Consider the following 24,427-nt stretch of genomic DNA (forward strand, 5'->3'; position numbering starts at 1 on the left):
GTTATAGTGACAATAGATACCTATAATTAAGTCAACTGAAATGTCTGCACATCAAATTATATGCTGCTATTTATAACTGCAGTTGTCCATTAGTATTAGCTTGCAAATGTGCTTGAAACTCCAGAGGAAAATGGGAAAAATATTATTCAGGGATATTTGAGTTTAATATGTGTAAAAGCACAGGATAACAACTCCCAAGAGCAAACATGCAACCCCCCCCCACAACCCTTAGAGAATGATGTTTTCCACACTGAAAATAAGATCATAACAACACATTGCATGAGTCTAATTGTAGCTCCTCCTGCGTAGTAGGTACAGTAAAAAAAAAAAGACACAAAACAAACGGGGGAATATCCACACGAAGGGCTTTTTGTTTATTTACTAATTGCTTACAAAATTGTGCAGCTTGTAAGTTATGAGAGATGTGATGATCAAATGATACTAAATTATCATTTGCTGGTAGCAGGTACACACTTGTTCTGAAGCCCAGCACAGAAGACTGTATCAGATTCCCCTTCACATCTTGGTCTCCTCCAATGGTCGGTTCATGAAGTCTTGAATGGCCTGGTTTAATGGCAACCACTTACTGACCGAGGCTTTCAGTGCCGTGATCCATCTGGAAGAAAGGAATAGGCAGAGCTGGTCACTAAATGAATGGTGTTTGGATAACTGCAAGCTAAAGACTGCTTGAGCTTGCATCAATATGGCAGATGAACAATCGTATCACAGCAAATGCGCTGCCAAAAGTAGCAGGGACTGGAAACATGGCAAAGTTTTTGTAAAAAGAGTTATTTAGGAGGAATGGACGGTAGCTCTAGTTTTCAACACAACAATTATGGGGGTTTTTTTTTGGGGGGGGGGAGAGACTCCTACATTGCCTCCTACAAATCTTTATTCTTTGATCTAGTTTTAAGCCAGGCATGGAAAGCATTGTGGGATTCAGAATAAAATGGATAACTAACTGACTGAGATTGTGGTTTGAATGTTTTGACATGGGATAGATAACTGGATTGTCTGCATTGTACCAAGTCCTGGAAAGTAATATACAAAATGTGGTTTAAGTCAAGACAGGATAAGTCCTGCTCTTTCTGTGGGTCTGTGATTAAGGATGTGGGAAATTCTGAGGAAAACGTAATGACAATGCACTTTACGTAATTAATTGTGCAAATTACGTAAGTTGCATAATTTTGCATATAAATTACATTCTCATTACATCATTCCCCTCTCCATTTCATTGAAAAGGTTTCTGGTGGAAGACAAACTCTAGTCACTGGCAGAGGAAGAGGAGTGCGGGGGGAGCGTACCGACCCCGGCAGCACGATCCTGGTGGGGTGCCATCATGGCTGCCCCCTGCCCATGCTGGGCGCCATGCCCCTGTGGGTGGTGCGCCAGCCCCCCTGCTCTCCACCCCCACCCCCCGTGCCGAAGCATGAAATTCCGCCACTGACTCTAGTAGAATAGAAACCATGCTGTATGTGATGAATACAGGAGGGAATGGAAAGTGATACATTCTTATTTCCCTATATGTGATGCATCAAAAGTTTGAAGGACCATTCCCCTTAGCATTGATCACTTGCACTGTTTCCTCAGTTACTGTGATGAAATTGTCATGTATGGATATCTTTGAATATCTGTGATGTCTCATTAGGATTTTAAGATTTTAAGAAGGCACAACTCATTTCCTTCTGCTCTCTTATGTGGCCTTAAAGTCACCATTCCCCAACACACGCACACACAGCTTTAAAGGAAGACTCTCTTGTGAAATGGTGGAATTAGAATTTATCAGCAGATTTGACTGTATTGGTTTAGGACTCAAGTTTCTCTTCCACTAGAGGTGATAAATTAACATAGCAAAGGTAGAAAGATGCTATTAAATTCTGTTATTGTTGTTCTGTTTATATCTTGTATATAATTGAGCTTTGTACAGAGATAACACAATGCATTTCATAGCCTTTTCAAGTCCACTGTTTACAATTCCCCCCTCTGTGTGCACATTTTAGAAATGACACAATAAATATGTCCTTAATGTGTCAGTTGTACTTATTTTCATTTTTTCTTATTCCAGAGGTGTTTGAGTTTCCTTCCCACGAAGCCTTCCCATTGAGCCTCTCCTTCAATGCATCTTTAAATGAAACACAGTAATAATGTCCCTATTTGAACCATAGTTGTTCATAGAAAACTTCAGTTCTACTTAAAGGTAGTCAACCACCCAGACAATTACTCAGAAGCCTCAAAACTCTGTACTTCACTCATTGTCTACAACTATGGAAAGGTAGAAATGGGCTAGAGAAACAATTTCAGAGGAAAGAGGAGCACATCATCTACCGTTTGTTTTCGGTCACACTTTCTGCACATAAGTAGAAGGTTTTAAACTCCTCCGAAGGTGGCTTCACTTCAATCACGGACCTCCTGGAACCAAGGGCCTGTTCACTCACAGTGTATCCCTGCAGGTAAATCCCACCTAGAAAAAGAAAGAGGCACAATAGACAAAAGGTAGAGGACACACTATGCACACAGGTGGCCCCAGAGTCTCCAGCAAAAAAAAAGAAAAGAAAGAAACCCAGGAATCAGGGCTGGGAAAGTCGTCTCTTTGAGACCCAGAGGAAATCACTGCCAGTATGAGGCTAAATGGGTCACAGGTTCCTGCGTTCATAAACCTAACAGATCAGGTGCTTTTTCTGAGCAAGGCTCTCCAGATCACATCAGGTCCACTACACCTCCTTGACCGACTCCCAAGAACTCTAGCTCTGCCCGTCAACTGTTTATTGGCATTTTCTCAAATATTTCTCTGTGTTGCAGAGGATGCACAGTGTCACAACAAAATAAAATGGCTGTATCTTGAAAAGTCACTGTAAGAATCAGAATGCCAGGCCAAAGCTCCAACTATGTAATAAAGGAATACTGAAAGTAGACCTAGCAAAGCATAGGTCACCCCATCGACTTCATGGCTGAGTGGAGATTTGAACCCTGGTCTCCCAGGTCATAGTCCAACCCTCTAATGGTTACACCACACTGAAGCTTCCTGTTTTGCATTATTGGCATTTTTGTATTATGTATAGGAGGAAAACCTACTTGGTTTCAAAAAAGGAGGAGGAAAGGTGACCACCTACCAAGGGCATGTGTAGAGCGTATGCTGGCATAAAAATACAAGCAGCCATCTTTCAGAATGCAGTAGTGTTGAACCCACATGTCCTTGTTCTTGTCCAATTGGTGAAGAAGTCCCAGGCACTCCGGGTTTTTGATGGCAAGTGGTGGAAGGCTTGTGTTGTGCATGGTGACATCTACCCAGACGTGGTTCTGCACATTGGAGTTAGTAAAGAGACCACTTTTACTGTTGTTAAATGAGCTCAATGCACACAAACATGTCCAAGCATATTTAAAGCTGCAAGAATCTAGAAAGTTAAGATGTCATCTTATAATTTGTCCAGTCTATACAGTGGTACCTCAGGTTACAGACGCTTCAGGTTACAGACTCCGCTAACCCAGAAATAGTACCTCGGGTTAAGAACTTTGCTTCAGGATGAGAACAGAAATCGTGCGGCAGCAGCGGGAGGCCCCATTAGCTAAAGTGGTACATCAGTTTAAGAACAGTTTCAGGTTAAGAACGGACCTCCAGAATGAATTAAGTTCTTAACTTGAGGTACCACTGTATTGTGAAACGGGCAGATCTGTCAACAATCCATAAGGCGCATACTCTGGCCTGTTAAATTCTGATTTCCTGCTGTCAGCATTCTATAAATCCATACTGTGCCCATTTTAATGCTCATTTCTCATTTTGGTTATTAGCTTCACGGTGATTTTGGATATCACGTTAATCAGCACATTTCTCCAATCTCATGCCTTCAAATGTAGCATGTGATATGTCAAATGACGATTTGCTAAGCAACGTATCTGGCCAAATACATCTGGTGGGGATGAGAATAAAGAATGCATGCTTGAAGCAGTGAAATGAACCCATTCTTTAATTACACTGACATTCATCTGACATTCATCTTAATATATGGGTCTGAAAGGCATGCAGTTGGAATCTAACATTAGAAGCTGTTTTCAGATGTTAGCGTTTGCAAAGCTTGAAGCTTGCTTTGAAGTTAGCTTCTAGATGGAATGGTCATGTTAATCGGCTGTAGCAAAACATATTAAGTATCTTGGGGCACAAACAAATACATGATCACATATTGCATATGCTGCATCTGATGGAACAGACTCCAATTCAGAGATGGGGAGCCTGCAAGCAGTCCAGATATTGTGGGACTCTTGCTCCCATGAACCCCAGCCAACATGTCTAATGGTCAGGAATGATGGCAGCTGTAGTCCTGCCACAACTGGAAGGCCATATAGACCCCACCCCTGCCCTAGTCTGTGGAAGCTTAGCCTTTAATGAGTTTTTTTAGTCTTGAAGTTGCCACAAAACTCTTGAGCTGTCCCTAATGAAGTCTTATCAGAATGCCTTGCCATGACACAACTCACCATATAACTGCAAACATCTCTAGTTAGGGTTGAGCAGCACTACATTAGCTGTGGTTCTTGTCTGTGATGGTACTACTCAGACAACGGCTTTGCTAGAGGTACTTGTTCCCGAGGCTAATAAAAACTACTCAGTCCAGATAATAAATTAAATAGCTCACTAGTTGCTTAAACATTGTCTGAAGCAGAGTGTGCAAACAAACAATTCTAAAGATTCTTAGAAAAACAGAGGACAATCCAACTGGTGCCCATCAACCAGCAGAATGACCTTCTGCTCGCACTTCTTCCTGCTTTTGTCTGCTTCACACCTGAAATCTGCTCCAGAGGGCTGACAGTTTGCAAGGAAAAGGAGGAGGAGGAGAAGTAACATCCTTTGCATGAGTGGAAGTCTGCTCACACAGCAGAGGATACTGAACAACGGCTCCTACTGACATTTATATGAAATTGGAAGGTTGTACAACTTAGAGAACAGCTTGAATGAAGGCCATTGCTTGATCTATTGTGATTGTTTATCTCCTGACATCTTTCAAAATTCCCCTGCTGCTACCTAGAGTGGAAGGTGTGCATATATCCATGCCTAGTTATGCAGAACAGGCCTGAAAACAATAACAAAACTCTTGAGAATGAAATCAGGTTGCCACGGTCTCATGTACAAACAAACGCGTGGCTATGTGAAAAGGATCAAGCTGCAAACCAGGTCATTTCTCCTCATTTTCACATCAGATGGAAGCTCAAGAGTTGAGCCTCGGTGGTCTAAAGCAAATGTGCTTGTTTATCAGCAAAATTGGTAAGCAGCCTATGTCTTTGCTCATTTGAAGACCTTGGAGAGAAGCCATACAATGTTGATGATCTATTTCCCTTTAAATTGCATTATTTCCTCTGGAGCCTTGATGAGCCTGCAGAGGAGGAGATGAGCTAACTTCAGGAAATACCGTTAAGTGCATGCCCTGCCATCCCTTGCCGGTGAACCTTCTGGGATGTACAGTGGCAAAGTGCAAAGAGAGGACTGAAAGGATGCTCAGCACATATGCGGAATAGATGCTTTACTCTCAGTCTCATTAGGATGACATAGCACCAATGCTTCAGTGTGTGTGGCACCATTGAGTTTGCAATAAAGAGAACCACTGTCCATTGCAAAAGGGAGTTCTTGTTATTTTGCCTAAAAAACAACAACAACCCTCTGGGTGGCTTGTCAGGCTAAAGAGGATTGTAATTTAGCATTCGCTTATTCCGTTACATTTTTTTTAAAGGGAGAAACCATAAACTGTAAGCAAAAATTACTAATGAGACCTGTTATGTGATTCTATTTGCATCTGTTCATGTGAAAGGAAATGAAAAAGAAAACAAAATGATGTCTTAACCAGAGCGTAGCAGTGAAGTAGTAATCTATAAAAATAATGGGTTTCCCGAGCAGTAGAAAATTGCTAAAAGGCTGAAATGGTCTAAAACCACATTATCCGAAGAAACCTTTCACCCCTGGTCTTAGCAATGTTTGACTTATTTTTACATCCTGCATAGTTCTGACTGCTTTAATATTCTTGTATATATGTAGTATTTTGGGCAGCGTTTAGACCAGGATAGCCCTTCAGATGATGTTGGACCATCATGGTTAGGGATGGTGGGGATTGCATCTGGAGGGCTGGAGGTTCCTTGTCCCTGATTTAGACCTTCTTAAGCATATTCTTTCTATTGAGGAATTCTGGGCCTTTGTCAAGGGTTGCTTGGAGTTGCAAATGTGGATACCCTACCAGAGTTGATGTTTCTGTTTTCAAGAATGGCTTAGCAAAGCTGTTGCTATGGGCTAACAAAGAACAAATACAGAGAGATCCCAGAGTGCAGGGCAGCTTCACACAGCAGCTCACCTGTTGGTTTGCAAATAGCATGCAGAACACTTGAAGTTGGTTCCGCCTGCCCCATGAATGACTGCCAAGAGCTGAGGGCCATGAAGATAAAGTACTCACTCAGCATGTGCCCTAGGGTTGGCATATGTGAGAGACCAGAAGGGGGACTTAATCCCTTGTCAAGTATTCTCTCGTAGACTTTGGTGAGTCTATGCACAAATTAAGGTCACCTTCAGCATGTAAAGTCTGTAAATTAGAAATGGACATGCACAAACAGAAACAAAGCCTCTGGCAAGGATTACCTGATGAACGGGATGCACAGCTTTCTCCATGGCCTCCAGCCACCTATGGAGGAAAAAAAACACATAGATGAGAATAGGTTTGCTTGACAGGAATAGTGCAATATCCTGCCTTGTGGCCCTTTAGGGAAAATGGTAGATAGCTACTCACTTACACAGGCCTGTATGATGAAATAATTGGCAGGGCCAATTTCAAACACAGGCAGGAGTCTGTACCTCACAAAAACAGGTGTTAACATCCTCACAGCATTTCTCATACTGGTATGAAGAAACATTTTGCAAATGTTCTTCATCTCCACCATTGCCGTACTTCTTTTCTTCTGCTATCGGAGGGCAAATATGCACATAGCCACCTATATGCAAAACAGTATTGGTGTCTCCTAGTAGGAGAAGGAATTGTGTATGTATAGAATATGCAGAGAATGCGCAAATGGAAATCTTGAAAGCAGGTTGAATACAGTTGCTGGAGAAATCACAGTGAGTGAAGGCTGTTGACCTCATACCCTGCTTGCGGATTTCCCACAGGAAGCTGGTTGGAAACAAGCAGGGAGCCACTGTGGTGAAGTGGTTAGAGTGTTGGAGTAGGACCTGGGAGACCAGGGTTCTAATCTTCACTTGGCCATGAAGGCCGCTGGGTGACCTTGGGCCAGTCACTCACTCGCAGTCTAACCTCTATCTCAGAGAATTGTTGTGAGGATGAACTGTACATCAGCTCAAGCCCCATGGAGGAAAGATGGATATAAAGGCAATAAATAAATGGAAAATGTTGTATCAGAGAGGCCTTTGGTTTGGTCCATCCAGGACTGCTTTTCTTAAATGATTATGCTAAAGAACAACAAAAAACCAGAGGAATGCAAAATAAAATAACATATTATGCAAGTTACTAACAGAATGCTGATGGGGGAGGGGAGAATTGTATATGTGGTAACCCTAATTAAATCTCAGTGCAAATGTTTTCTCTCCTGCAGTAAGAGACTGCCTGCTGCTTATGCAATTGACCTTAATAAGCAAATCCATTTTGCAGAACTAGGAAGAAAGAAAACATAGAAAGGAATGTAGTGAGTGGATTGTGTACCTCTTCATCTCTTGGTTTGATGTGGCACAGAAGTAAAAAATCCTGTTTCCAGTCTGAGGAATGCACTTAAATACAAAGGGTTTGCCCAGGGTACTGTCCACACCAATTTCAGCACCTTCTAACTTTGTGACTTCTAATGGTCTGCACTTTCCTTCATCCTGAAATGAAGACAAGAAGGGAAAAAAAAAAAGCTTTTGAGAAAAGCCGCGGGGGGCTTAAGAGACATGGTGGTGGTGTTTTTGCTAAACATCCCCTTTAATTCCCCAAATTGCTTCTCATCTAAAAAGCAAAGATTGCATAGTAAAGCTAGGTACTATGGGATTTCCCCCAGAGAAGCTGATTCCATAGCATCATAGAATTGTAGAGTTGGGAGAGACCATGAGGATAATCATGCCTTCCCTTTAAAGTCAAGGGGATTCACTGCAGCTGTCCCAATCCCTTTTGCTCTACTTAGAAGGAAACATATGCATTAACCTTCCCCGAACGTGAGAAAAAGAAGAGAAAATACTTGCATGCTTTGCATGTTTTACAAGTGGATCACATTCTAGTCCTGTTCTTTTCCTATGATGCTAGACTTAGTGTTTTTTTAGAGGAATCATTTTGGGCTTTCACAGAGTTGGCCCTATCATTAGGCACAGTGAGGTAGTTGCATCAGGTAGCAGATAGTAGGGGAAGAGGGGCAGTGGCGACAAAGTGTTGGAGGACAGGGCTTCTCCCAAGCTAGCTTACTGCCCTCAAGTGTGGCGAAGGACACTGTCCTGTCGATGTACGATTCACCCTCCAGTCCAGTTGGCTTCCATACATGGACTGCACCATCTGGTCCTTTGCCTCAGGCACCAAAATGTCTTAGGCCAGCCCTATGCTTGCAGTGAACCGACCCTCCAACACTTCCTATTGTACAGCCTACTCTAAATTTCCAGCGGCTGCGGTTTTCATTTTGACCAACTTCAATATTTCAGAAAAAGTAAAATCCTGCAGCAAAAGGAAAGACTACCTTTGTGCTCTTCTGCTTTTAACTCTGAGAGGACTCTTCTCAGAGAATGTGATCACTACATGCCTAATATACTTACATAGCAATTGCTGTGAAAATTAGGTCATACTTTCCTTTGCAAGTATTAAGCTCCTCCCTTGATGAACTATGCATTTTGTTTCCTGATGCAACCTCACTCCCAGAATTTCCCAGTGGGAATGCTGTGTGTCCTAACCTTTGTGCTGACTGCCAACACCAGTTTAGATTACTCCCTAAAGAGACTGTGGATGAGTTCAGATGTAATGCAAAACGGAACGCATGGTTTGCGCTAAGCATACTAAAGAACCTACTCCATGGTTTTAGCTTCCATGTCCACAGTAGGCAAACAGCAATCTTAAGCTACCGTACTTGTCAGCTTTTGTTTCTCATTTGCTCAAGGCTCAGCTTCATAAGTTCATTTCCATCTCCCCGGCACAGCAACCTCTTGTGGCGCAGTAATGACTTTAACTGTGGTTGGTCAATGGTGCTTGAATTCAGGCACAACAGCAAAGAGTGGTGTGCAGATCAGCTTGTAAAATGGTGGTTTTTCAAACCAGGTTCCAATTGCAATTCTAAATCAATATTTGTCAATCACAGTTTGTGGGCAGTCTTAGGTTCAAACAAACCATGGCTTTGTGCTATACCTGAACCAAGCCAGTGGAACAGGCTGATGAAAGGAAATAGCTCGCCAAACCTACGCAATGAGTCCGTCCAACTTATACCCCAGACCTCTTAGACTCAGTTTCAACCCTGCATTTACTGGACTATTTTCTTACTACACTCATTTTTTCTTACTTCTGTTGTGAAGCATCACTGACAATCTTACCATCTGAAACAGGAACAGTCTCAGCACAATCTACTTTTCACACCAGATTGTTGATCGTAAGAGCAAACAAATTTTGTCAACGCAGGCCCTCCCTAAATTTCAGCGAAGGGCTTGTATTGCAAAAAATAAGGAAATGCATCACAAATACACAATAAAAGATGGTACCGATCTGCAGAAAAGAAGCACATGCTAATTTATATCTATAGATACAAATGTAGAAATAATAACTGTAATTAAATCTATATCGCAGCATGGCAACAAAGACTATGACCAGGTGCTATGCAGTCACAGACTGTTAGTCTGCTGTACGAGCTCCCCTTTGATGATTCCTAATATTGGACAGGACAGCCCACCAAATAGAGGACTGTGCTCTGTAAAAAAAAAGGGGGGGGGGGAAAGCACAAGGTCTGCTTTACTTGAGACATGATGATTTCTCATATCTGAGTCATTACAACATTATATTGTCTGCTCTCATCCACCATCTGTTGTAAACTCTGCATATATTATGGTGGTGGTGATGGCAGAGGTGGAGGAATCTGGCCAGAGAAAAAGCAGAAATGCAGATCCATTCCAGGCCTCCCCCAGTCCAGCTGTGCTACTAGAAAAGAAGTCCATAGACAAGAGTTGCAAAATATTCAAAAATGCTAATGAGCCATTAGAGAGAAGCATAAGCATTTTGCTGCTTGTCTAAGACTACATAAACAAGGTCAGATCCTTTTAGTGTGGCATAATTAATCTCAAATAAGATCCACTGTATTTTGTATGCAGAATCACTAGCACTGTTTGGACCATAGATGGGGACTCTAGCTCCCATCCGCCCCAGACAGCATAGTCAAATGGTCAGGAATGATGGGAGTTGTAGGGTGCCACGTTACAATAGTCCAATCCCAAGGTCACCAATTCCCTGAAGCTATAATGGCATAGCAGCCAATGTTATGGGACTCTTAGCCCCTGAGGTCACCACGGATAAAGATGGATCAAAGAGCACCCCTAGACTGTGCAACTATTCCTTCAGAGAGATTGCAACCCAGTCCAGAAGAGGCATGTACACCCAGGAATCACTCGCCCACAGATCTTCCATCTAAGGATTGGGCTTACTGGCCATCATCTAGCTCACCACCATGTTTAGGCACCAGTTTAGGACTTGCCCCACCATACCCAATTCAGCTGTAACAGAGAACCAGAGCTAGGTATCATCAGCACACTGGTGACACCATGCTGTGAATCTTCTAATGACCACTCCCAACAGCTTCCTATAGATCAGGTGTGCCAACTCTAGGGGGCAGAGGTGTTACCAGTCCCCTTCAAAATTCCTTAGCCAAACTGAGCATAGTGAAGCATCAAAGGCAGGCTCCTCCTGAGTGTGAGAGAAGAGGAGCCATGGACATTGAATTTGCATGGCATTGGGCAAGGTCTCCTACCAACGATGCACCTCCTTTCACCACCACATGCACACACACTAGGCCACTGATCCCACCCCCAATCTTCGGCCCAAGGCGGTGCCTCTGCTATAGATGAGGGGTGGGGGAACTTTTTTCAGACTGAGAGTCACATTCCCTTCTAGGTAGAACCCCGGGGGCGAAATCTCAATGGTGGGCATGTCCAGAGACAAAATTCACCTGAGTCCACAGCCACACTTCCCTTTCTATCCTCCATCCAGAGCCATTATTAGAGTTCAGGGCAAAGAAACTCAAGCAGGGTGCAAGGCAGGGTTGGTGAGGGGTGTGTCTCGGGAGGGTGTGAGTCACATTGCTTCTACACTCCCCACATGGGACGTGGGTGGCACTGTGGTCTAAACCACTGAGCCTCTCAGACTTGCCGATCAGAAGGTCAGCGGTTTGAATCCCTGCAACGGGGTGAACTCCCGTTGCTCAGTCCCAGCTGCTGCCAACCTAGCAGTTTGAAAGCTCGTCAAAGTGCAAGTAGATAAATAGGTACCACTGTGGCGGGAAGGTAAATGCTGTTTCCGTGTGCTCTGGCTTCCGTCATGGTGTTCCGTTGCGCAAGAAGCGGTTTGGTCATCCTGGCCACATGACTCGGAAAGCTGTCTGTGGACAAACGTCAGCTCCCTCGGCCTGAAAGTGAGTTGAGCGCCACACCCCATAGTTGCCTTTGACTGGACTTAACCGTTCAGGGGTCCTTTACCTTTACCCTCCCCACTCCTTTGTGATACCCAAACCATTTCCTCAGTACAGTGGCTCACAATGTAGTGAGCTTCCTACCCACAGGGGCCTAGACTGGGTAGTCCACTTTGTGCTGGAAACAGAAGTGGAACTCTAATCTAGGGTCATGCAACTCCCTAGCATGCAACCTGTAGATTGCTCTTTCCATCTGCAAAGAAAATTAATCAGTGACTAATAAGAGGAAACACAAAGCATGCCTAAGGGAGTGTCACGGCACCTTAAAAGACCAACAGATTTATTGTGACATAAGCTTTTGTGGAATTAGAGCCTAGATAGAACCATAGTGTTTAATTAGCAAACCAATCCACTCACAATGGGCCTCACAGAGGCTCTGCAAATGGAATCAGATTGCAGGCTGGTTATAAAGAATGGGACGACTTTCTGCCTGTGGAGGATAAAGCTCTCTGTTAGAATGGAGAGCAAATGCACATTGTACCTCTAGGAGGAATAGCTCAGACCTAAATCTATTTATAGTTAAGCCTTTTATATAAGCCACTTAGACTTAGCCGTGAATACGTGGGCTTGAAAGAAGACGGGCTTGGATGTTCCATCAGGGAGTGAGACAATGTGAAAGGCCCAGACCCAGGGAGCTGAAAACGTATTTTATATAAACTGGGCTCCGGATGCAATGTTGGAAATTAAGATAATTTCAAATATTTTTTCTCCCTCTCTTTTCACCTTGTAACCGTTATTTGGTTCAATCATAGGGGGGTGGAGGCAACAACAGGTGACATGTGTATGGGAAAATTAATACCCCAAATTATTTTTTATAGTCCAACTTTAGCTCGGTTGGTAGAGCAGGAGACCAATTTCAGGGTCATGGGTTCGAGTCTCACACGGGGCAAATGATATCTACATTGCAGAGGGTTAGACTAGATGAGACTTCATGATCCCTTCCAACTGTACAGATCTTTGATTCAATGATTCTGTAAGGACATATAGTCATGATGGCTATTTATTACCTTCAGTATCAGTATTCGTCTGAATACCAACTGATGGAGAACACAGGAGGGAGAGCATTGTCCTGCTCCTGCCCTCCTTCTAAGCATGTGAAGGACCGAAGAAGGGAAGGAGGAAGGCAATAATATAAGGAAAGGCTCATGGTTGTATTTTCTCACAACTAAGCATAAACTAAGGGACGCGGGTGGCGCTGTGGGTTAAACCACAGAGCCTAGGGCTTGCCGATCAGAACATCGGTGGTTCAAATCTCTGCGACGGGGTGAGCTCCCATTGTTCGGTCCCTGCTCCTGCCAACCTAGCAGTTCGAAAGCACATCAAAGTGCAAGTAGATAAATAGGTACTGCTCCGGTGGGAAGGTAAACAGCGTTTCCGTGCGCTGCTCTGGTTTGCCAGAAGCGGCTTAGTCATGCTAGCCACATGACCCGGAAGCTGTACGCCGGCTCCCTCGGCCAATAAAGCGAGATGAGCACCGCAACCCCAGAGTCAGTCACGACTGGACCTAATGGTCAGGGGTCCCTTTACCTTTACCTTTAAGCATAAACTATGGTTTAGCATTATGTCTGAAATGGGCTGGTGGCTTCCAGGCAAGAGAGATTGCTCAGAGTACAGGCTGTGCTGGATGCTTTCTGAAGCTGGTCAATTGTGACACAGTGTTTTAGAAGGACTATGGCTAATGCTATGACAATTATCACAGTGAATATATTGTATCTCTCAGCTGCCATTACTTGCAAAGCTGTTCCAAAAAGTGAATCTGTGCTGGCTCCATGCAGAGATAGAATGATCCTGTACTTGTTATGATGAGTTTGGCATCTATGTTGCAAAAGCAAAATTGTTCATATTCAATCAGATTTCCAGGGTGTCAATTTAGATGATGTACTGATGCTTATCTATCTGAATGGTCTCCAACTCTATGTTGTCCCCCTTGGCCAAAACAGACCATGCAATAATGCTTAAAGTAGAGAGATGTGGAACCTTTGGCCCACCATATGTTGTTGATCTCAAACTCCCATCATCCCTTGCAATTGGAGGGTCTCGGAGCTGGAGTTCAATGATATTTGGAAGGCCACAGGTTCCCCATCACTGGCTTCAAAAGTCTATGGAAGGCTAGTTGCCCAAACTGGCCAACTCCTTTACAACTGCTACTTAGGAAGCTCTCAGCTCTTACACAACCAAGTATTAGTTTAGGGGATGGGGTCCAATTCCTCTCAAAGCCTTGATTCCTTTTCTTCTCCCAAGGCTGGCAACATCTACTTGGTGTGGAATGCAAGAACCCCAAACTAAAATAATTCCCCTGGCATCTGGCCAGGGGAGCCATGTATGTAGTAGCCAGTTGGACATGTGGAAGTCAATCTGGCAAGAGGCGTACGTGTATGTACAGAAGGGAAGCTTGCTTGTGTACGCACAACCCACACTTGCGGGATTAGGTTTACCTGGCTTAGAAAAGAATAGACTGAGATAATAAGATAGCCCAGGCAATACACATCTTCAGATAACCAACGCCCTCTGGTGATAATCAGGCTAAGCCATCTATTAATAGTTTATAAGACTAGGTTTGTTGACCTAGATTGTCTGAGTGACCCGCTGCTGTGGTGAGGAAGTACACGGTCTTTCCCTGTCTTTCTTGCTGTCCTTTGCTACGCAGTTGCACAAGCTCTTTGCCTTGGGGCTTCCTGAAGGCACTGAGCTTGTGCACCTACTGGAATGCAGAGTGTGGTTCTTAAATGGAGTTTTATGTATCTACCTTTGGGAGGAAATGTCTGCCGGTAAGCCCTCGAGAAATCTTACACAGTTTTGAGCAACGTGACTATTTGCTGCTGCTCCTTTCTCTCTCTCTCTCTCTCTCTCAAATATATCTTTCTGGTTTTTAAAATAGATACATTTATCCCTGGAAAGCAAACCAACCAACCAAACATACAATCAAATAAACAAACTATAAACTGACAAACAGACAATAGCAATATATGAAACAACACAATTCTTATAACTAACATCATTTGTGCTCCGAATGATGTGAACGATTGTAAAACTTATAAAACAAGAAATTAAAAATGACTTCCATCTGCTGCTCCTTTCTTATACTGTGTGACATCGGAATCAGAATAGCACACAGAGAGGTGACGAGTTGTTGTTTTTTAAAAGGGAGGGGATTTGCAAATGGGAGCACCCCTGTTTGAACAATACACACAAAATAATAATAAAATATCAAATGTTAATAGTAACAATCTGATCCAATATAAAAAGTCACAATAACTTTAAAATAAACAACTTATATCAAATAAATAAATATTCAATAACCCATTTGAACCCAATAGTAAACAGTAAAATTAAATATTGGGGAAGGGACTTAAGAGGGTAGACTCCCTAAATTGCCCAATGAGGACTATTGATGATGACTCATAAAGTGCTGAATGACTGATGGCGATATAAAAAAGCATGTTAGGAGTGGGAATGGAATGGAGTGTTTTAGCGGAGTAAAGTTTTATTCAAAGTCTTTATTTGTTTGGAAGCCATTCATCACAGTTCCTCATTTGTACATATTGGGAGACTATGATTAACTGCCAAGTTTCCTTAAGCACTACCACATATATAAAGTAGATGTTTTGCAGGTGATGGATCATATCTCACACTCTTTGGAGGGGTTGACTTAAACCTTGTCAAACTCAGGACCTGTGTGTTGTGTTGGCATCCATCTGTCTCAGGAGACATTGGAAGTGTGTACCTTGAGGCGTGAAATCAAACCATTGGAGAGTTACAGCGCCTGCTGTGGCTGTAGAGACTGATATGGGAAAGACATTGAAGGTGGGGCAGATGAAGGTGTCTGGATGCACCATGGCATTTCTTCTCTGCATTCCTCCCAGCAGTCATTCCTCCTCTGGTCACTGCTGTGGATAAACAACCTGACTGCCTGTCTCCAGGCACTGCAATGTTATGCAGAAGTTTCCCATACAGTGGGTTCTCAACCCTTTTATTAACTTTTTGCCATATATTTGCCTGGTGGTACTGCTGTTATCACAGCTGCCAACTCCCTGGGGCCCTGAGCACCCACAAAATTCCCCATGAAGGGGGTGGGCACCCACAAATTTTGGTGCCAGGGCCAAATGAGCTAAATTTTGGTGCCAGGGCCCATGGCCCTGGGTGCCCACAGTTGTGGGGCCAAGCTGACACTCCTGGCTGTTATTGTGACCCACCTTAGGTCAGGTGGTATTACAGAAGTGGGTCGTGACCCACCTGTTGAAGACCACTTTTCTAGACTAAGTGAAGAAGTTAGCTCCTAACATTTAACATACTATTTAGATTAAGTGACACACACTCACCCTGTTAACAACTTAGCGTTGTATGCAAAAAGGGGGGGGGGAATCATGTTGTCAAACATATATGCACACCCATTCACACACAGAAGAGGTAATATTTTGGGTCTATCTTAAGAATCCAGATACAGTTCGGAACATAGGAAGCTGCCATATACTGAGTGAAAGTACTGGTCCATCTGCAAATGGCTATCCAAGGTTTCAGACAAGAATCTTTTCCAGCTCAACTTGAAGATGCTGGACCATTGACAAAGCAGATGTTCTACCACTGCACTTCAGCTCTTTCCAGTTACACTGACCCTTTATTTCATGATAGTAGATGGTTAAGGGAGCTAAAATGCGCTCAGGTCTGATAAAATCTCATTTGAGGACCCACACATTGACTTTTCCCAGTACTTTCAAAAAGATCTCTGATCAAAGTTCTCCACCTGCTGGATATGGTTTGAAATTAACACTGGCTCTTTGAGGGACTCAGTACAAGATGGGTTCTCAGCACAAAATGTGAACTAATTTCTAACATTGTTGAGTTTATTATTTATATGAATAAAGAAAATGAACAGAAAACAACTGAATGTAAATGTCTATGCTACATTACCTGTACAGTTACTGCTTATTTTAGTGGGGAAGTTATGTAATAAGATGTGTCTCCTAGCGACAGTCTTCAAAACGTAAGTTGCTTTAAGCCAATATTAATTAAATCAAGTTTGGAAAGCAATCACTAATTATACAATCACCCAGTAGATTAAAAATAAAATAAGGGTGTACTCTAAATTTATTTCTCAGATTGCAAGAGGGAAGAGGAACAGGCCTCAGACTTGGATGATTCCCTTCCATTTTCATCTGGTATCTATTTGAAGATAGGATTCATTTTGACCCTCTGAGATTAGAGCCTTTTAATCAGGGGTAGGGAACTTGCTATCCTCAAGGTTTCTTCAAATGGTCCTTGGCCTATTTCATGTGTGGGGTGGGAGCTGAGAGGGAGAGAAGGCAGGGAGGAGAGGAAAAAGGGGGTGGGCAGGGACAAGACAGAGGGATGGATGCAAGGAGGGGGAAGCCCTCTGTAACTGATCTGTCCCAACCTCTGACAAGGGCAGTTTGTTCCAGATGTACTTTTTGCACAAAGGATGGTGACCAAAACACACATTAGGTATGACAAAATATCCCCAACTGCCTCGGCAGCTAGTTTCTAGAGGTTTGTGTATGGCCTGGACTAGATTGCTCCAGAGTCTGGTGAACTGGAACAAACCAAAAACGTAGACTAACATTACACTCTCCTGGAAGTCCAATGCATGGTGTGTGTGTGTGTGTGTGTGTGTGTGTGTGTGTGTAAGAGAGAGAAAGAGAGCACTCTCAAAAACAGAGTAGGGTATGGCCATAGCTGTCAACTTTCAGATTTGAAAATAAGGGATCAGCAGCCTCCCCTGTCCCAGGGACAGTCTACGGGATATCTAAAAATCCGGGATAGCAGCAGGAAACGACGCTGAAATAAGGGAATTTTCCACAAAAAAAGGGAAGGTTGACAGCTATGGGTATGGCCTGTCCACTACAGTCATACCTCGGCTCCAGAACGCCTTGGGAGTCAAACGTTCCGGCTCCTGAACAACTGAAAACCAGAAGTGAGTGTTCTGGTTTTTGAATGTTTTTTTTTGGAAGCCGAACATCTGACGCGACTTTCGCTATTGTTTCCAGCATGCCTGCACAACTGGAAACCAATAGGAAGCTGTGCCTTGGTTTCCGAACTTTTTGGAAGTCAAACGGACTTCCCGAACAGATTCCGTTTGATTTTCAAGGTACAACTGTACTTAATTTGGACAGACCCACTACCAGCGTGCTCCCTCAATGGACAAACGAAATAATTATACACATGCCTTACCTTTTTGTGTTTGTAATAGTAGAGGCAGCCATCGTGCTTTAGCACAAACCATCTCTTCCTCCAGCCCTTCAGGATTCCTGACTGGGTTCGTTTGTGCAGATATCCTCGACATGTCGGGCGAGGGGTGTTGGGACAACGACTGATATCAGAGCCAACCAACAATGTCAAGATATCTGGACCTGAAATATTTGATTATATTGTGGTCTATTACAAGGTAAATTAAAACCAAGTCTATGAAGCAGGGAGATGGGAAAAACTCTTCTATATTATTATTACTTACTAAATTTGTATACAGCCTTTCATCCAATACAAAATACAAATCGAGAACACAAAATACATAATAAAATGAAAACTAACCAATAACCCCCTGTTTTCACAAGGGTGTTTGGATGTTAATCAGCCTAAGGCCTGGTTGATGCGGGGGGGGGGGGGGCAGCCTGACTGATAATATTTTTTAAAAAAACACTCCTTAGTAAATAGAGATAGATGTGGTAAATGGCTGCCATTCTCTTCAACGCAAGTGTGTGCATTGCACACCTATAATTAATGAATTTGGTATGTGTGTCAAGGTAAATTTGTCAGTCACTTGTGAAATCATTTTTCATTATTAAACCTTTATTGATCTCTGTCAAATTCATAGCATGGTGGAATTCAGTATGTGGTGGAATTAACTGACATGTACTAAAGGGTACAGTTTGGTTTTAATATATCCCAGGGAAATAATTCAAAATTAATTTAAGTGGCATTTTGTTTCCCCTGTATAAGACACTCTCCTCATCAAGTAACGTATTAGTTGCACCTGGATGTTGGTTCTCTTATACACAGACAGGTCTAACGTGTTCATTGAGCCAGCTATGAATTTTCCTTCTGAAGAAACACCAGACATAAATAGTAGATTGATGTCTTGAAGGCCACTGTCAGGACCCATCTGTCTTTGAGGCATGGGACCCAAAAGCAATATTGCTAAATGTGCTCTTTCCACCTGACATTTTGGCCTAGACTTAAGTGATACTATGAGCAGATAACAATATTAGTAGCTGGCACAAAGAGAAAATGAGGGTCTTTTATCCAACCAAGGCTTTCCTCTCGGATCACTGTCACCTTATTGCTCCATCAGTCTCCGCATGTCCAAAGTAACTTGCCCTTACTGTCAAAGTCAGCTTTTCCAATGCAGCTGAGTGATAAAATTCATAGGTAGGCTCTCTCTTGAAAGATTTTTTTTTTCTTTTTTTAAATTGAATCTGTGGCACTTTCAAGCACACTTACATCAGAAATGTCAATCTGTTTTCTCTGGCCTCTCTTTAATTTGCTCCTGCTTTTCCCCTTGCAATTATTGCAAGAGCTCATGAAGGAAAATAATCCCTAGGCCAGAGTTTATTTTGCACCTGCAGTTAGGAGAACAGCCTGACCAAAGCTCCTTCACGTGTGTTTCTTTCAGAGCAGTTATTTTCTCAACAGAAACATTTTCATCTTGGATAACACAATAGCCTTTTCGGGCCTTCTGAACTTGTGTAAAGCCTACTACATGTGAGTAGGAATAAAAATGTCAAGCTCTGCCTTCATCACCAACCCTGTCACTCTCCAGCCCATGGAGATAAAAGTCTGATTGTAGCTCCTGAAGAGTGCTGGCTCTTTGGTAGTGAGTTTGGCGAACAGAAGGATGTTAGGCTCCTAGAAAGTGGGTTTTTAAAAAAATCTATATAGTCAAATGTGACTAGATAAAATTGGGCAAGGCAAGGACTGAATAGTTTCTGAACCAAGGAATTGATTAATAGTTGCACAAAATGCTCCCATACACCTTCAATTAGTGACAGGCAGATCTGTCAATTTTGTGCTTCTCATTTTTCCAGTCTTCAGTTTTCTCCCCATTTCCACATCAGTTTTTGATATTTTTTTTTAAGCCTCATGAAAATTTATCAGCATTTTAGTGCGAATTTCTCCTAATATGCACATGTTTGTATGCGATTTTGCCTAATATATGCATTTCTGCAAAACAATTTTCCCTACTCTAATGCATAAGTTATTTTCACTTTTTTCACGAACCCCGTGCCTTGGTAATATATGCCTGTTTGAACACATCCCTTGGCTGGAAAACTGTGTTGCAAAATTTCGAGGAGTGTGGATTTCAAGAGATGGCTATGTTTTGGTTCATGTATTGTTTTGGAAAGTGTGATTTTGGAAGTTTTTCTTTTAAATGCGAACTGAATTTAATTTCTCCCCTGTCCATACTTGCAACAGACTTTTGAGCAGGAGCAAGTGTGTGCGTAAAAATCCTTGGACATTCTTGGAGGACACAAAAATTCTTTGAAATTCAAGTGTTGGGGGTGGGATTGCTACGTTATGTACAATCTATTTAAAAAATGTTGCCCAAGGGCTGGTATCTATTTTATTTCCTGTTTAACTTTTGAAATGAAGCTATAGTTGAGCGACAGAATGTCCAGTAATGTTGCTGCCACACATTCTTTCTCCCCTGGAAATGTTGACACATTATGATATTGTGTCATTAACAGGGCACTGTAGCAAAAAAAGGGTGGCTGCCTCCTATTTATTTTCACTATCTAAGTTTATGGTTTTTGCTTTGTAAAAACTGACAAATCTTGGTTCAAAAAACCTGACCAAAAAAACCTCAGCAAGACCACTCCTCCTACCCGAGGGGAGGGGTTCTGAGCAGGAGCTGGTTCCTGCATCAGCAGGGGGGTGTTTCGGCCCCCTGAATCCACTTCCCGGCTGCCGTGCCGTGCCCCTTGCAGCCAGCCAATCGGCCTGGGGCGGGGTTAAGTGCCACACTCAAGTGGCTGCGGCAGTGCTGCGACCTCACTTTGCTTCCAAAATTCGATGGATCACCCGCCCACGCTCCCTTTAGGTCATATCTACGCTTTGACATTGCTATGGACCTTGGTTGGTTGCCTTCGTTGCCCATGGTAGGAATTTTTATCCATTTTGCTAATTGGCTCCAGCCTCTTGGTTTTTCACCTACCTCGTAGCAAATCATCACAACTTTTCGGGTATTGGCAGTTAGGCATTGGAATATGTGTGGTGTTTTGGAGGGCAGGTTGTGGCCATCACCTACCCCTCACCTTTTGGGTATTCTGTTAAAGGGATCCAGCGGTCGTGGATCCTGTCCGATGCCCTGCTGGTGGCTAGGGCCATCGCACAACCCCTCGTGAGGTCAGGGGAAGCTTCCAGTTGTATTTGCATCAACAAGCTCCTCCCACTGGTTGTTAACTCTCAAAATGACTTCCCACTGAGTGGGGTGGAGTCAAGTATAGATCTATTGATCCAATGCCTAAGCCAATACCACTCACATGCTGCAACCAATAAAGTTGTGGCCTTATTTAGTCCATTAACCTAAAACCTTGTGTTTTATTTATCCCTAAGTGGGTGGCGGGTCCTCGACTCACAAAGCAGTTAACTGCATTGGTATCATTACCTTTTCTTGCCAAATTTGCAGCCTCTGAGTGTGGCATGCTGCTAACGTCCGTTCCATTGACAGCCATCACAATATCTCCAATCTGGAGGCCTGCTTCTTCTGCTGAGCTGTCTGCAACAGAAGGGGAAAAGGACCCTTATTCGGGACATTTTGATAATATGCCAAGAGGAGTTCACCTTTCACGCATAAATAAATACAACACAAAGGGGTCAGGGGATCGGTTTTCCTTCCAGCCATTTTTTGTGTGGGGAGCAACTTGACAAACATAGAAAAGTTTAGCTTTCACATGCTGGCTGGGGCTGATAAAAGTCATAGTCCAAAACATCAGGAAGGCACAATGTTGAGGAAATCTGGAATATGCCCAAGTTATTCTTGGTTATCGTAGGCACGGGGCACGGAGGGAGCCTGTGGTGGCTCCCCTCGCAAAGAGTACCCAGGATGCACCTGGGGGCGTAACTGTGACCAGGGACGAGGAAGCTGCAGCTTTCTCATGCTCCGTCGCCTTCCTCCGCAGTTGCCACAGCCAGGCGCAAGCCAGGGGCTGATGGCAGAGCCTGTTGTAGGGGTGCCTGGTCATGCCTCCTAAAAAAAACATGCGTGGGGCCACAGCCTCCCCCAACATGGGGGGAGAGTGTTGTTCCACCTGACAAACTGAAAATATTGGACTGATTGCCATAGCACTATGCTGAATTCCTCCCTTAAAAGTGAAAACAAAGAGATCATACTATGTCACAAACCGAAATAGATCCCATGTTGGTATAGAGACCAGAAGTACAGGCAAGAATTCCCACCCACCCACTGTTCCATTCAAAGGAAAGGCATTTTAAGATCAAGACACAGCAGAGCAGAGTCTGCGTCAAAGGCCTGAATTTTTCTTGCTCTTGAGCCGTGCCTTCCTGATTATTGCAAAGAAGGACGGAAGCCATAAATTCACTTAGAAGGAAAAACAATTGCTGGTAGGCTAGAAAAGCATGCCTGATTCAAAAGTGCTAAGGTATCCTCCTTTGGGCTATTGTTCGGCAGCTGAAAACTGCAGGGACTACTTTTATAGGAAGACTTATATAAAGTCAGGCTAGGAATAGACAAGAACTTACATAAGCAGAAAATATGTTCAACGTAGGTGCATTTGAATCCTACGAGGATGTGTAGCAGAACCATCATTTTACCTTCCGTTTTCAGTATATAATTAAACTGTCATAATGTACCAGGTAAGCATGTTTCCCACCCCCCAGAAAAAACACACATAAATGTCCTCTTTGATTAAATTAAGTAAAATTTTAACATAACTAGTACCTTGTGATTTAATAAGTGTGTCTTACAACATAAACCCCAGAGTCCTGTCTTACAGCAATGGGGAAGGAAATCAGAAGGATAACAGGGAATGAGAGATACAAGACCACTGTGAATTTCTGCTCTTTCCATAAAAAAGCAAAATGATAAATTATACATTATGACCATTCTGCTATTCAACAGACTGATAACTCTAGAGAGGTGATATGAGATTTCTGAAGCAATTCCAGTATGCTCAACAACTTAAGGACTTCAGATGCAATTTTTTGTGATCTCGATTTGCTTCATTTTGGACAGAAGAAGCCATTTTGTAAGAATTTGTTCCAGAATTATTGGCTCTTGCCATTTGTAAATGAAAGCAAATGGCCAAAACAGTTTTCATGGTAACTACTTTAGGCTTCTCTGTGTTCTACTCTTGAATCGTGTATGGCTTCTGAAATCCACCTCAGTCACTGAAATTCCCAAGACCCAAACTTAATGTTTCAGAAAGCATTTGGCTTAAGGAAGGAATGGAAGTCTGGTCCAAGTATAGCAGGAAAATTATGATAAATGTCATAATCAGGCAGGGGTGCCAAGTTGAAGCCCAGATAAGGCCCGCCCCACATGACGCAGTACATGCACACCATTTGAATGTCAATGCCCATCAACTCAGAGAGAGGTGGGCTCCTCAAATATTTTACTGGGGGAGCTGAAGATTGGAGTTGGCTCCTATGTAATCAGGAGTTGGCCCTAACACAGCAACTTCTCCATCCTGGCTACACGGTCCCTCAAAATTATAATAGCATTCAGATGTACTGCTAAAGCATGCTCCTCAAACGCTAGCTTCTTCCCTCAAGTGGGGGTGGCAACTGAAAACTTCCATTCCTGATCTAGTAGCAAACCAACTTGCCACTTCATCTGAATCCGTTAAGTGATGGTTTCTTCAAACCATAGTTTCTCTGTATGCTAGGATTGCAAACAGCGGCTTGCAGATTTCACCGGTGAGCAAAACTATGGTACAGACAAGCCATAGTACACTAGGCTTGCATGAAATGGCAAAGTCAGTCACATGAGGGGAAGGAGAGGAACATACCTGTGAAGAAGTAGGCTCATGCTTATAATCCTAAATAATTCTTATAGGCAGTGCTTTTTCCCCCTAAAAAAAACGTTTAGGGGTTCTCTCATTTTCCTACTCATATTGAAATACTGCCCCTCAATGAGGCCAAACTTAGATTCACAAAATGTTTAGGGGTATGCATCCCCCTGCGTCCTCCCAGAAAAAAAGCACTGCCTATATAGGAATCCTATTTTGCTATTACAGGAGCAAGTAAGATGTAGGGAGCAGATCTTGTTAAAAATTCAGAAAGAGAAGAAAAAGCCTGTATGATTTTTTAACCGCCAAATAGTTTCTTGCTTTATATGGATCACTGACCTTTTTTGTCATGATCATCACCTCTCCTTAGCAGAGATATATGGTTGGGAGGGGAAATTGCCCCAGGCTATGCCTGACCCTTTTAGTTTCATTAAATGAAAAGTCAGTCAGGGAAGATCATTTATCAATAAGTAAATGGCACATAAATGGGCATCTGTTCCTCCTCTTATCATTTTCAGTATAACAGCCAACGTCATTCGCAAAAGCAACCCCTAATCCATTTGCAGGAGGACTATAAAATTAAGTACGAATGATACTTTTATGTCACTATCTATATTGCAGAGAAAATCAACTTCAGAGCAACAATAATAAAAAGAACACAGGAGACTTGTTGAGCTGCCAGCTAGCGGTTTGCCCTGAGGCTCTTTGTCATCATAAATTCAGTGGTGCTCTGAGCTTCTTTTTAAGCACTCTGCCATGCAAGTCACTTAGGATCTGCTCATAAGGAAAACGAGCTT

The 24,427-nt window shown here is 42.9% G+C and overlaps 1 protein-coding gene across 1 annotated transcript in view; it reads right to left on the minus strand.

The window, feature by feature from the left end:
* Nucleotides 1-351: 351 nt before the first annotated feature.
* The window catches only part of LOC310744828 (uncharacterized protein), a 41,078-nt gene continuing 17,002 nt past the window's right edge, over nucleotides 352-24,427 (minus strand). Inside the window, exons 6-12 of the mRNA XM_083576534.1 lie at nucleotides 21,269-21,379; nucleotides 17,839-18,017; nucleotides 7,680-7,837; nucleotides 6,608-6,650; nucleotides 3,111-3,297; nucleotides 2,326-2,461; nucleotides 352-616 (exon numbers count right to left, since the gene is read on the minus strand). Of these exons, the coding sequence (XP_083432660.1) occupies nucleotides 517-616; nucleotides 2,326-2,461; nucleotides 3,111-3,297; nucleotides 6,608-6,650; nucleotides 7,680-7,837; nucleotides 17,839-18,017; nucleotides 21,269-21,379 (914 nt within the window). The 3' untranslated portion in view covers nucleotides 352-516. The remainder of the gene's footprint in view (nucleotides 617-2,325; nucleotides 2,462-3,110; nucleotides 3,298-6,607; nucleotides 6,651-7,679; nucleotides 7,838-17,838; nucleotides 18,018-21,268; nucleotides 21,380-24,427) is intronic.

This window comes from Podarcis filfolensis, assembly GCF_964270895.1.
Source record: "Podarcis filfolensis genome assembly, chromosome: 11".
Taxonomy (NCBI): Eukaryota; Metazoa; Chordata; class Lepidosauria; order Squamata; family Lacertidae; genus Podarcis; species Podarcis filfolensis.